Source organism: Lathyrus oleraceus, chromosome 5 (assembly GCF_024323335.1).
Source record: "Lathyrus oleraceus cultivar Zhongwan6 chromosome 5, CAAS_Psat_ZW6_1.0, whole genome shotgun sequence".
In the NCBI taxonomy this organism is placed as follows: domain Eukaryota; kingdom Viridiplantae; phylum Streptophyta; class Magnoliopsida; order Fabales; family Fabaceae; genus Lathyrus; species Lathyrus oleraceus.
The window spans coordinates 55,737,843-55,752,392 of NC_066583.1; the positions used below are offsets into that span (position 1 = coordinate 55,737,843).

Below are 14,550 nucleotides of genomic sequence, written 5' to 3' on the forward strand. Positions count from 1 at the left end.
AAAGTGAGGGTCTTGGGCATGATTCTAGGTCTTTCTAAGCATTTGGACCAGCTAGGCCAATGCAAAAATTAAGGTCATTGATCAATGAATTAGGCAAGGAATAGAACCAAAAGATGCACAAATCAGGGTTTCTTGAACCACAAGTTTCATCAAGAACCATGGCCAATCAAATTAGGGTTTTGGGGTGCAAAGGATGTATTGAGATGATTTAAAGGGTTATAGTATAAACAATATTTGAATATTAGGGGTCTTCAATGGAATGATCAAGACTCAAGGTGAACCATGACTTGTACCAACCACTGAGGGTCAAGAACTAGGGTTGAAGTCCTTAGGGTGACCAGATGAATCTTCATATGTCTTCAATAGAGACTCACCATCCAAATATAGGTTTGGAAAGTGAGTGAGATGTCCTGAGTAATCCTCCAAGGTTGTGGGATGCTTGAGAATGAAGATTATGGGCAAGGTGGCTTGGGCACACCTTAACATGATCAGTGAGTCTTGAGGCTTCATAAATGAACCCCATGCCTTAAGTTTATGGAACATTATGGGAGTAAATGCACATGAGATGATATATAAGGGTTGTATGCTTATGAATCAAGGTTATAGAGAATGATATGGATGTAGGGTAAATTTGAGGGTATGACAGCTTCCCCTATTTAATCTTCTCGGACCTAAATATATGGATATCAATGACTTCCGATGCGTTCAAGGTAGGAGAAGATTAAATACTAAAAAAGAGTAACCCTAAATTTGCCCTGCTGGGGATGAGAGTGATATGAAATTGATTTGCTGGGGGTTATATGTGGGAAAGTATTTACGGGATGGCAAATGATCTTGATATGAGACCAATTGCTGGGGAAATCAATATGGTTATGATAATTATGCATGATATATAATGTGATGTATGAAACATAAGTATCTCTTCAAAGAGGAAAGTTAGGTGATAATACTCTAATAAGAAAGGTAGGGAAGTAGCTCTGTTGGGGATAAGATTTTTTGTTGTTGTAAAAGAGGTGACTGCCCCTAGCAACGACTAGGGAGGAAAAAGTTCAGCGGCGATTCCTAGCAACAACTAGAACACCTGACTTTGATGGGGACATTTAGATTCAACGATGATTTCTAGCAACGGCTGAATACGTGACATTTGTTGGGATACCTTCAAGTTTAGTGATGATTTCTAGCAACAGTTGGAATACCTGACTCTATTGGTGAGGAAGGAGGTTTAATGACGATTCCTAGTAACAACTGAAATACCTGACTCCGAGGGAAAAACGAGACGTTCAACAACGATTCCTAGCAACGGCCAGAATACCTGACTTGATTGTGGTGAAACCAAATGGTTCAGTGACGATTCCTAGCAACAGCTGGAATACTTAACTTTGTTTGGGGATAATTTAAAAGTTCAGTGATCATTCTTAGCAACGACTAGAATAGCTGACTCGTGCGGGGAAAATAAGCAATTAAATGATGATTCCTAACAACGACTTGGAATACCTGACTCTAGCGGGGGGGGGGGGGGGGGGGGATATTTGAAGGTGATAAATCCTAGTGATGGCTGGAATATGTGACTCGTGGGGAATTAAAAATAGCTCTGTGACGATTCCTAGCAATGGCTGGAATACCTAGCTTTGCTTGGGGGGAAATTTCAAGTCTAGTGATAATTCTTAACAATGGCTAGAATATCTGACTCTACTGGGAAAATCCTTTATTGGGAAGTTCCAAAATATGAAAAGGACAATCTCTAGCAACGATTGGGGGGGGGGGGGTTCGGAAGTCTGATGAATTGTTCTTGAGAAAGAATGGAATGCGCATTAAAGATGATACTTATGATGTAATGTTATGCAAGCGAAATACTGATGTATGTTCGAGCTGCCGTGTAATGCGCAAATGCAAGGTTTGCAAATTATGCCAAGTATAATTGGGCTTTGCAGGAGATAATTTATAGGGAGTACCAATGATGACTGGGCTTTGAATTTCCTTGGGGGACAGTGGACTGAATTCCCGACATTAGAATCTGGATCTTCTAATATCCAAGCTACATTTGGTGCAATAGTTAGGGATCTTCCTACTGGGGGATTTCTTGATTGGTCCAAGTCCAAGGGACTGTGAGGCTTTGCGGTGCTTAGGTCATACCAAGCATGTTGGATCATGATTACCCTTAGATAATTTAAAAGAAAAGTAACTTCGATTTTTTCCCTTTTGAAAGCTTTTTCTTTAGTAAAAGTTATTTACCAAAAAATTTCAATGCAGTGTTAATTAAAGAAAGTCACACTTCATAAACAGAGCATGAAAAGTAAAACTATTGAGCACATTTGATGGAATCGATTTTATTAATAAACATGACCCAAAAATGGGTATGCCATATACAAAAGCAATTCCTTAAAGAGGTAATTGTAAAAATAAATTGAAAAATCTATAATGGCAATGGAAATAGCTCGAATTTCCACCAAGTTTCGATTATGCTATAGTCATTATGTCCTCGAAGGTCCTTGGATCTTGCTTTAGGATAAAGTGATTAGATTGACTCGTTGGGGAGTGTGGAAGATTCTTTGTGGAGTGCAGCCACTCGCTTTTATGAATCCCTAATTTTTGCCTAGACCGTGCTCTCGGGTTTTCAGTATACCGGGATACTCATTTTTGCATAAGCCTTCCTTTTGGGTTTTTAATTTATCGGGTTCTTTCTCTTTTTTTCCCTCCAAGCATTGTATTTTTTGATTGCATTCGCATTCACAAGGGATGGAAGATCTTCACCATTCATAGTTTCAAGGATTAAGGCTCCTCTAGAGAAAACCTTTCTTACAATGTACGAGCCTTCGTAGTTCGACGTCCATTTGCCCCTTGGGTCAGTATGAATCAGTAGGATCTTCTTCAAGACTAGGTCTCCGACTTTGAGGCTTCAGGGAAATACCTTCTTGTTATGTGCCCTCTTGATGCAATTTTTGTATAGCTGGTTGTGAAAGATAGCTACCAAGTGCTTCTCATCAATGGGGTTCAGTTGGTCAAATCTGGCTTGTACCCATTCGACTTCATCTAGGTTGACGAAGGTCAAAATCCTTAAGAAGGAATCTCTACTTCAATAGGAAGGACTACATCCATGCCATACACAAGAGAGAAGGGGCTTTCCCTAGTGGATGTACGTGCGAAGGTACGGTAGCCATGCAATGTGAATGAGAGCATCTTATGCCAATCTTTATAGGTTTGCACCATCTTTTGCATGGTTTTCTTGATGTTTTTATTGGCTGCCTCGACAACACCATTCATCTTAGGCCGATACGACGATGAGTTGTGATGTTCGATCTTGAAGCTCTTGCATAACTCTTTCATCATCTTATTATTGAGGTTAGATCCATTATCAATAATGATCTTTTTTGGGACCCCGTAACTCCAAATGATTTCTTTCTTGAAGAAATGAGCCACCACTTGTCTCGCAACGTTCGCGTACGAGACTGCTTCTACCCATTTAGTGAAATAGTCTATAGCTACCAAGATAAAGTGATGTTTGTTCAAGGAAGTTGTCTCAATGCGTCCAATCATGTCAATTCCCCACATGGCTAAATTCTAAGGTGATATTAGGACATTGAGTTGTACTTGTGGTACATGGATCTTGTTGTCATAAATTTGGCATTTATGGCATGTTTGGACGTGGCGGTAGCAGTCAACCTCCATGGTCATCCAATAGTAAATGGCCCTTAAGATTTTCTTTACCATCGTGTGTCCACTGGCATGCATCCCAAAGGAGCCTTCATGGATCTCCATTATAATTTGGTTTGCTTCTTGTTTGTTCACACACCTAAGCAAAATCGAATCACAATTCCTTTTGTACTATACCCATCCACTTAAGAAGAACTTGGATGATAGTTTCCAAAGGTACTTCTTGCCGGTGATGGATGTGTTCTCAGGATAATCTTGGCTTTATATGAACTTCATGATGTCATAAAACTAAGGATGGCCATCAGTTTCGTCTTCGGCTGCCAAATAATAAGCAGGCCCGTCCAAGTAGTCAAGGTGAAAATATGGTGCTTCATTTTTCCATTTAACCTTAAACATGGATGAACGAGTGGCTAAGGCGTCGACCAAATTATTTTCATCTCTAAGGATGTGATGGAATGTAATCTCATCGAAGTACGGGAACAACTTTAGGACATGCTCTTTGTAAGGGATTAGCTTGTGATCTCGGGCTTCCCAATCTCCTTTGACTTCGCTGATGACCAAGGATGAATCTCCATATACTTCAAGAATTTTGATCCTAAGATCAATAATAGCTTCAATACCGAATATGCAAGCCTTGTACTCCGCCATATTATTGGTACACTCAAAGCACAATATTGCAGTGAAAGGAAAGTGAAAACCAATTGGGGATGTGATGATTTCCCCAATGCCATTGTCATGATCATTAGAAGCTCCATCAAATACAAGTGTCCACTAAGACCCAGGTTTTGGTCCTTCCTCGGGGCCGAGGATGTTGCAATCCCTTACCAACATGATATCCTCATCATCCAATTTAAAGTGCATAGACTGATAGTCCTCAAAAGGTTGATGTGCAAGATAATCTGACAGTACATTCCCTTTGATAACTTTTTGAGTGACATGTTGGATGTCATACTCAGTTAAAGCCATTTGCCAACGGGATACTCTACCAGTTAGAGCAGGCTTCTCAAATATGTACTTGACTGGATCCATCTTAGAGATTAAGAGCGTCATATACATGAGCATGTACTACCTTAGGCGTTTGGCAGCCCAAGCAAGCGCACAACAAGTCTTCTCAAGCATAGAATACCTTCTCTTGCAATCGGTAAACTTCTTGCTTAAGTAATATATTGCGTGCTCTTTACTTCCAGCTCCGCCATTTGACCTAGGACACATCCCATAGATCCCTCAAGGACTGTTAAGTACATGAATAAAGGTCTGTTAGGCACAGGAGGCATCAAGATCAGAGGTTTTTGTAAGCACTCCTTGATCTTCTCAAAGGCGTTTTGGAAATTTTCGTTCCATATGACGGCTTAATCCTTGCGAAGTAATTTGAAGATCGGCTCATAGGTGTCCGTGAGATGGGATATGAATCTAGTTATGTAATTCAATCTCCCAAGAAATCCCCAGACCTTCTTTTCAATTTTAGGTGCAAGCATAACTTGTATGGCCTTTACCTTTTCAGGGTCTACTTCGATGCCTCGTTGGTTGATGATGAAACCTAACAGTTTGCCAGATCTTACCCAAAATGTACATTTACTGGGGTTGAGCCTCAATCTAAACTTACTCAGTAGTTCAAATAGCTTCCCTAGGTTAACCAAATGCCCATCTTCAATTTGGGACTTGGCAATCATGTTGTCAACATACACTTCAATCTCTTTACGAATCAAGTCATGAAAGAGTGTCACCATTGTATGTTGGTATGTTCCAACGCTCTTTAAGCCAAAGGGTATGACATTATAACAAAAAGTTCCCCATGTGGTGATGAAGGTTGTTTTCTCCATGTCTTCCGGAGCCATTCTGATTTGGTTGTAACCGGAGAAGCCATCCATAAAGGAGAAGATAGAGAATTAAGTTGTGTTGTCTATTAGCACATCAATATGGGGTAGTGGGAAGTTGTCTTTGGGACTTGCTCTATTCAAAACTCTATAGTATACATACATATACAATTTTTCGTCCTTTTTGGGCATAGACGATGGACCATGATGTCGGTATCAAGATCGGACATGTCTTGGTAGGACCAAGCAAACACATCCATGTAATCTTGCAGTAGTTTGACCAATTTTGTCTTCACATCCTCTTGTAGGGCTGAGCCTATTCTCCCATCTTTAACTTCCTCCTTGGTCCCAAGGTTGACCGCTTATACCAATTCTTCATGCGGGTGGATGACCCTTGGATCTTGCTTTAGCAGTCGAGCTAACTCGTCGGGGAGCTCACAATCTTCATCGGCGTGATTGATTGGATTGTCGAAGTCATATGGGACGATAAAAGAGTCGTTATTGGTAGAAATCATGGGGAATATTCATGATTCATGGTTCATGCTTTTATTTTATGAAGGAGAGAGAAGTGAATGAAAAATTAAAGAAAAGTAAGAAAACATTGCCATTTTTCGATTTAAGTGAAAAAGTAAAAATACATGAAAGACAGGGAGCACAATTTGAATGCAAAGGGTTATGATTTCATTAATTTGATTGATGGAAAATTAACGGGGGCCCTACAAGTGGTTCCCCTATGCCCCGACATAACATGGGTTCTTTTTCTTAAAAAGGGAAACGAAAAAATAGGAAAATTACTTTTCAAACATCATAACTTCAAGTAACTCAAATGCGGTCCAATTGGTTAGTTCTTGTCCTTCAACATTCTTGTACACAAGTACTTCTTCAACAACCATACCATCCTCTTCCACTACACAAATATTCCTATCTATGAGGTGTCTGGCACTTGCAAAGATATCTGATAATGAGAGCACTTTGTCGCGCCGCAAAAAATACAGAGTCGCCACCGAATTTTATTTATTACAAAGGAAAGGGAAAATAGAGATAAAACCCCAAATGAGAATGGTCTCGCAAGCAAGAGCAGATACGGAAGTCGGTTATACATGGGAAATGTATTAGCACCCCTCACATCCATTGTACTCAATGTGAACCACTTGCTTGCAGCAATGCATATGGATGTTGTTTATCTATATGTTGCATGCTATTGATGAAATAAGATTAATAAGAATAAGATGGGGAGAGAGTAGGTTTTAAATTAGTGTGCTCGTCAAGGTTTCGAACCCTTGTGCCTACGTATCTTCATTCATGCAATGAGGAAGTTAGAGCTTTGTAGTTCTGCTCACAAATGGAGTATGTGTTGGTTGTTTTTACTAAACAGTATTGACGTTCGCGAGCTACTGTTCACTTGTGTTGGTTCTATGAATTGGCATCAATTTTGGTAAAACTTAGTGTTATCACAAGATGTCACGCTTGTAGTCTTGACATGTGATATCAGCTTTCTGCAAGTTGTTTGATATGGTTGTGCAGGATCTATTCAAGATGTCAGACCTGATGTTACGACATGTGCATACAGAACATTCAGTCTGAATGTTATGTATTTTGTTGTTGCATTTTTCATGCAAGTCTTTGTGTGCTTATGTGGAGATTGCATGCATTATTCAAGGAGTAATTCTATTTAAAGCCAGAATACTCTGTTTCCCGAAAAGGAATGATTCGCTGCTATTTCTTAGGGAATACACAATAAATAGAATTAGGGTTTCATGCTGCCCATGCCCATTTAGAAAGCTTCTATTTAAAGACTATGTAAACCCTGTTTTATATATAGAAAACACGAACGGTGAAGTGAGTGAGTATTAGGGTTTTAGTCTCGTGTGCGTTTGTGAATTGTGAGCCATTCATCCATCTTGTTGATGTGTGAATTGGACTGAGTTTTTGAGTTGTAATTTGTCCACTCCAAGCTTTGAAGTACGCGTGTATTTGTTTACTTGATTGAAGCTTTTAAGCAAGATCAAGTGTGTGTCCTTGAAGTGTGTCTTCTTTCTTTTTGGTATTTGTTCTAGTATCACTGCTGTGATTGAGGGGGAGTGAGTAGGGTCTCATGTCTAAGAGTTCTTAGATAGAAATCACACGGGTAAAGGTTAGGTGAAAAGACTGTAACTTGAAGTTGTTTGATGAGAGTCTTTGAACTAATTCTATTTAGTGTATTTCCTTCCTGGCTTGGTATCCCCCAGACGTAGGTGTGTTTGCACCGAACTGGGTTAACAATTTCTTGTGTCGTTTTTCAATTGTTTCCTGGTTTTTATTCTGTTCATATTTCACTTGTTGTTCAGATATTAATCCAAACAGGGCAAAGGAATTCAGTGCCATGAATGTGAAGGGTATGGTCACATTAGAGCTGAATGTGGGACCTATCTCAAGAAACAGAAGAAGAGTCTTGCTGCTACTTGGTCTGATGATGACTCTGAAAGTGAAACAGAAGGAGAATCTGCCAATCTTGTGAATGCCTTGACTGGGAGATGTGATCTTGATGAAGATTCCAATGATGATGAATTAACCTTTGATGAATTAGCTACTTCTTACAGGAAGTTGTGTCTCAAAAGTGAAGAAGTGTGTCAACAAGTGGAGAATCAGAAGAAACTGATAACCCAACTAGAGGCTGAGAAGACAGAACACTTAGAAACCATTTCTAATTTGAAGATTGAAGCCTTGTTCCTGAATTCCAAACTAGATGAGATGACTAAGTCTGTCAGAATGCTAAATAATGGATCTGACACCTTAGACAAAATCCTCCAGGCTGGAAAGATGGAAGGAGACATGACTGGCCTTGGGTTCAATGAATCTCCTCCTGATTGTAGTCCCCCTGATAGCAAACCAAAGATGTCATATCAAGTGTCTCAACATCAGAAGGGAAGACAACATAAGCACTCAAAAGGAAAATACCAAAGATGGAGATGTCATTACTGTGGGAAATTTGGTCACATAAAACCATTCTGCTTTAGGCTGTATGGTTATCCCAGTCCTACTCATCAACCTAGACCCAAACAACACATCTCTTCTAACAGAAAACAGTGGGTTCCTAGGGTTGGTTCTACTAACTTGATAGCTCACACTTCCTTCAGAGTCTCAGCCAAAGAAGATTGGTACTTTGACAGTGGATGCTCCAGACACATGACTGGAAACAAAAATCTGTTGGTTGACCTCCAATCTCATGTCACCAGCTATGTAACTTTTGGTGATGGAGCAAAGGGTGAAATCAATGGGATTGGAAAGATAAACTGCTCTGGAGTTCCTAACCTTGATAATGTGTTGCTTGTTAAAGGATTGACTGCAAAGCTGATCAACATCAGTCAACTATGTGATTAAGGTTTCAATGTGAACTTCATAAAAACTGAATGCTTGGTTACTAATGCAAAAAATGAAGTGATCATGAGAGGAGTCAGATCTAAGGACAATTGCTACATGTGGATTCCTCAAGAAACTAGATATTCATCAATATGTGCTCTAGATAAAGAAGAAGAAGTGAAACTATGGCATCAAACACTGGGTCATCTGCATCTTAAAGGGATGTAGAGGATCATATCTGTTGAAGATGTCAGAGGAATCCCAAAATTAAAGATTGAAGAAGGAAGAGTATGTGGTGAATGTCAGATTGGAAAGCAGACAAAGATGTCACTTCAGAAGATCAAACATGACACCACATCTAAAGTGCTGGAACATCTCCACATGGACTTGATGGGGCCTATGCAGGTGGAAAGTCTTGGTGGAAAAAGGTATGCTTATGTTGTGGTGGATGCCTTCTCCAAATATACCTGGGTGAATTTTATAAGGGAAAAATCTGATGTGTTTGATGTGTTCAAAGACCTTTGCCAAAGACTTCAAAGAGAAAGAGAGAGTCATGTTGTCCAAATTAGAAGTGATCATGGGAAAGAATTTGAAAATAGTAAATTTGCTTATTTCTGTTCATCTGAAGGGATTGGACATGAGTTCTCTTCTCCTATTACCCCTCAGCAAAATGGTGTGGTGGAAAGGAAAAATATAACTCTCCAAGAATCTGCTAGAGCTATGATTCATGCTAAGAAGTTGCCTTACCACTTTTGGGCTGAAGCTATGAACACTGCTTGTTATGTTCATAACAAAGTAACCTTAAGAAAAGGGACCTCAACCACTTTATATGAAGTCTGGAAGGGAAGAAGACCTACTGTCAAATACTTCCATGTGTTTGGTAGTAAATGCTATATCCTGGATGATCATGAACAAAGAAGGAAAATGGACCCCGAGAGTGATGAAGGAATATTTATGGGCTACTCAACAAATAGTAGAGCCTTTAGAGTCTTTAATTCCAGAACTAAAGTTATGATGAAATCTATCAATGTTGTTGTTGATGATCAAGAGACTGATATCACAGACGATATTGAAACATTTCTGAATGATTCCCCAGCTGAACCTTCTGATAAAAGTAGTGAGAGTGAGTCCACCCAGGCTGAACCTAAAGCTGATCAAGTAAATAAGGTACCCTCTATCAGAATTCAGAAGGATCATCCTAAAGATCTCATTATAGGAGATCTAAATAAAGGAGTCACCACTAGATCAAGGGAAGTGATCTCACATGCCTGTTTTGTGTCAAAGATTGAGCCTAAGAATGTTAAAGAAGCTTTAATTGATGAATTCTAGATCAATGCCATGCAAGAAGAGTTAGGCCAATTCAAGAAAATGAAGTACGGGATTTGGTTCGAAGACCCGAAGGAATAAATGTTATTGGAACAAAGTGGGTATACAAGAATAAATCTGATGAAAAAGGTGTGGTTACTAGGAATTTGACTTTGATGAAACATTTGCACATGTAGCTCGCTTGGAGTCCATTAGATTATTACTAGGAGTGGCATGTATTCTGAAGTTTAAACTGTTCCAAATGGATATGAAAAGTGCCTTCTTAAATGGCTACTTGAATGAGGAAGTATATGTTGAACAACCAAAGGGATTCACAGATCGAAATCTTCCAAAGCATGTGTATAAGTTGAGGAAAGCTCTTTATGGGTTGAAACAAGCTCCTAGAGCTTGGTATGAGAGACTCATAATGTTTCTCATTGACAATGGATACAAAAAGGGATGCATTGATAAGACTTTATTTGTCAAAGATGAAGGAGGAAAGCTCATGATTGCAGATCTATGTGGGTGATATTGTGTTTGGTGGGATGTCAAGTAAGATGGTTCAACATTTTATTGAACAAATGCAGTCTGAATTTGAGATGAGTCTTGTTGGAGAACTAGCTTATTTTCTTGGCCTGCAAGTCAAGCAGATGGAAGATTCTATCTTTCTATATCAAAGTAAATATGCCAAGAATATAGTTAAGAAGTTTGGCATGGAGAATGCAAGCCACAAATAGGACACCTGCTCCTACTAATCTGAAGTTGTCTAAAGATGAAAATGATGTCAGTGTGGATCAAAGTCTCTACAGAAGCCTGATAGGGAGTTTGCTATATCTTACAGCAAGCAGACCTGACATTGCTTTTGATGTAGGTGTATGTGCTAGATATTAAGATGAACCAAAGGTGAGCCATCTAAACCAAGTGAAAAGGATCCTGAAATATGTCAATGACACTTGTGACTATGGGATGCTATACACTCATGGATCTGATTCTGTGCTGTCTGGCTATTGTGATGCTGATTGGGATGGAAGTGCTGATGATAGGAAAAGCACATCAGGAGGATGTTTCTTCTTGGGGGACAATCTAATATCATGGTTTAGTAAGAAGCAAAATTGTGTTTCTCTGTCTACTTCTTAAGCTGAATACATAGCAGCTGGAAGTAGTTATACTCAACTGGTGTGGATGAAACAAATGCTGACTGGATACAATGTCACACAAGATGTCATGGCATTGTACTGTGACAACCTGAGTGCTATAAACATCTCAAAGAACCCTATTCAGCACAGCAGGACCAAACATATTGATATCCGTCACCATTTTATTAGAGAACTTGTGGAGGATAAGATTGTAGCCTTAGAGCATGTTGTTACTGAGATGCAGTTAGCTGATATTTTTACAAAGGCCTTGGATGCAAATCAATTTGAATTCCTGATAGGGAGATTAGGGATTTGCAATTATGAAAATTTGTAGCAATTAATATGGAGTGGAAAAAGTACTCAAATTATAGTATATTTTCCTAAAATAAAGTGCCCCCATTATGATAAATCATTACCTTGTATTGGAAATACCATCTATTCCATCTTCACACGCTACCCCCATAACCCCATTACCTACTCCAACTATTCCATCTTCCTTGTCCTTCTCTACAAACCTCTGCTAGGGCAACCTTACTTTTTCCAGACAAACTCCAAAATGTCACAACATCAAGATACATCTGCTTCTAAAAATACTAAGTCTACTCCAAAATTTAGTGTTCCTCCCATGGGTTTCCCTGATGATGAGATTCTGGATGTTGCTCCTCTCTCTGTTATTCCCGTCGCGGACATTGATTTGAACTAACCCATCTCCATTGATCCCTCCGATTATGCATGTTCCAATCAAGGTAATCCCTCTAGTATTCCGTTTGGTTCAACTCCTGTCACTAAGTATAAGTAAGGAACACACTATATTGATCGTGTTATAAGAGACATACTTACTAGAATTCTTAATGAAGGCCACTCTGTGAAGGGGGTTTCTACTCCCCTTGCTCAAATCTATTCCCCTTCTGAGGTTGAACAACCTAGTGGTAAGGGTGATGATTCCTCCAATTCTGAAAAGGCCTTGGCTGCTGAAGGGTTACGCTCTCTAGGGCAAACCGTGTCTGACAAAGGGAAATCTATGGCCTTTAACAGGGCTAATGCTTCCCACTCTGAGAAGCATGATGATGCAAATGTTGTGATTGATCTAGAGGATGGTAGCTCTGATGATCAAGAGGAAAGCTTGATTCATCACATAAAGCCAAGTGTGGCTAAACGCATGAAGACTCGCAAAGGAAAACCTGTGGCTGAACTTATGTCAGCTAGAGAAGCTAAGAAGAGTGCAGTCATTGGTCCCTCCAAACCATGTAGCAAGGTTGAAATAAAGAAGAGGAAGGTTAGGGATGATTCTAAGCCTGAAAAGGATGTTGAGGAAGATGTCCCTAACATCTCACCTGCGAAGAAAACTATTGTTAGGAAGTCTCCTGTTAAAGTACCTGCTGTTCATTTGAACAACTTCGCCTTCCATCTTTAGGATGGAGCTGCTAAGTGGAAATTTGTGATTCAGAGAAGGGTAGCTGTGGAAAGGGAATTGGGAAAAGATGTTGCTGATGTCAAGGAGGTCATGGACCTGATACAAGCTGTTGTGATTTTGAAGAATGTTGTTGGGTTTTCTCAATGCTACGAAGGTTTAGTCAAGGAATTTATTGTTAATATTCCTGAGGATATTTATGATAAGAACAACAAGGAGTTCTGCAAGGTGTATGTGAGGGGTAAGTGTATAACATTCTCTCCTACTGTTATTAATAATTTTCTAGGCAGAAATAATGAGGGTGTAGGAGAATTAGAGGTTACAGACAATCAGGTCTATAGGGAGATTACAGCTAAGCAGGTGAAAGTTTGGCCTTTTAAAAAGCATCTTCCTGCTGGGAAGTTGACTATCAAGTATGTTATCTTGCATAAAATAGGAGCTGCTAACTGGGTCCCTACCAACCATATCTCCACCATTGCTAATACTCTTGGGAGGTTTATTTTTGTTGTTGGGACAAAAGTGAAATTTAACTACGGTAGATATATGTTTGACCAAATCATCAAGCATGCAACTACTAATACAGTTAAGCTGCCAATTGCTTTCCCCTTTATGATCTGTGGAATTATCTTGAATCAACATCCTGGTATTCTGTGCTCAAATGATTTACCTAGTAGGAGAAAACCAGCTCTGTCTGTGCACTACAAACTCTTTGAAGGCAGTCATGTCAAGGATATTGTCATGACATCTGCCATGAGGAGGCCGGTCTCAAAAGCTGGAGCAATTGCTGAGCTTAAGGAGACATGCAAAGAGCCAGGTGAAGGGATTAGGGTAGCCACAGCTAGAAAACAATCTTTGGAAGCCTTGATTGAAAGCTTGGAGCAGGCTGAGGTTGAAAATGTTGAACATGCTAATGTCAGCCATGAAGAAGAAGCTGAAGCCCACACCTTTAGTGAGAGGTCTGCTAACAATGATGATGCGAGTGGCAATTCTGCTTCTGGTGCTGCTGAAGAGGCTGCAAAAACAAGCTCTACTGAGTAGCTCTGTTGGCTTTGGTCCCTCTTGTTTTGATGGTTTTATTGGTTTTTTGGTGGATTTCTTTGTGTGTTTTTTTGTTTGTTTCTCAGAATTCTTTAAGCTGTGTATCTACTTGGTGATGTAACTCTTTAACTTCTGGTATTTCTGTTAATGACTAGATAGACATTTATTTTGTCTCTTTGGTCTCTTTTGGATAAAAGGGGGAGAAGTTGTTGTAGATGTAGCTGAGTATCTTAGCTTAGCTCTGTAGTATTGTTGTTGCTCTGCTTGTCTGATATAGGGGGAAAATTTTGGTGTTTATTTGTTTGGTACAAGGGGAGAATTCTTTGTGTTCTGTTTGTGTGAAGCAGTGTGGTTGTTACTTGTTATGGACTGGCTTAAGGGGGAGTTGTTATGTTCTGAGAAGTTGCATGGACTTGAGGGAGAGTACAAACACTTGTGTGTCCTAATGTTTTCTAGTTGGTTCTTGCTAGTGTTGTATGTGCAAGTGCTTGTGTGTTTACTAGTTGCTATTTTTGCTAGTGATGTGTGTATGTTTTCTTCTGCTGCTGAACTGATGCTCTGATTGATTTCTTGTGAACGTGTGATCTATTATATATTTTAGCCCAAATTTTCCAAAGGGGGAGTTTGCTGGTTCTATGAATTGGCATCAATTTTGATAAAACTTAGTGTTATCACAAGATGTCACGCTTGTAGTCTTGACATGTGATATCAGCTTTCTGTAGGTTGTTTGATCTGGTTATGCAGGATCCATTCAAGATGTCAGACCCGATGTTACGACATGTGCATACAGAACATTCAGTTTGAATGTTATGTATTTTATTGTTGCGCTTTTCATGCAAGTCTTTGTGTGCTTATG

The 14,550-nt window shown here is 39.5% G+C and overlaps 1 protein-coding gene across 1 annotated transcript; it reads left to right on the top strand.

Moving 5' to 3' along the window:
* Positions 1 to 9,815: 9,815 nt before the first annotated feature.
* LOC127078696 (uncharacterized) lies at positions 9,816 to 13,694 on the top strand. The gene is made up of 4 exons (XM_051019127.1): positions 9,816 to 9,962; positions 12,117 to 12,617; positions 12,660 to 12,897; positions 12,943 to 13,694. Exons 1-4 carry the CDS (start codon positions 9,816 to 9,818, stop codon positions 13,692 to 13,694), a joined length of 1,638 nt encoding a protein of 545 aa, XP_050875084.1.
* The last annotated feature ends 856 nt before the right edge of the window (positions 13,695 to 14,550 follow it).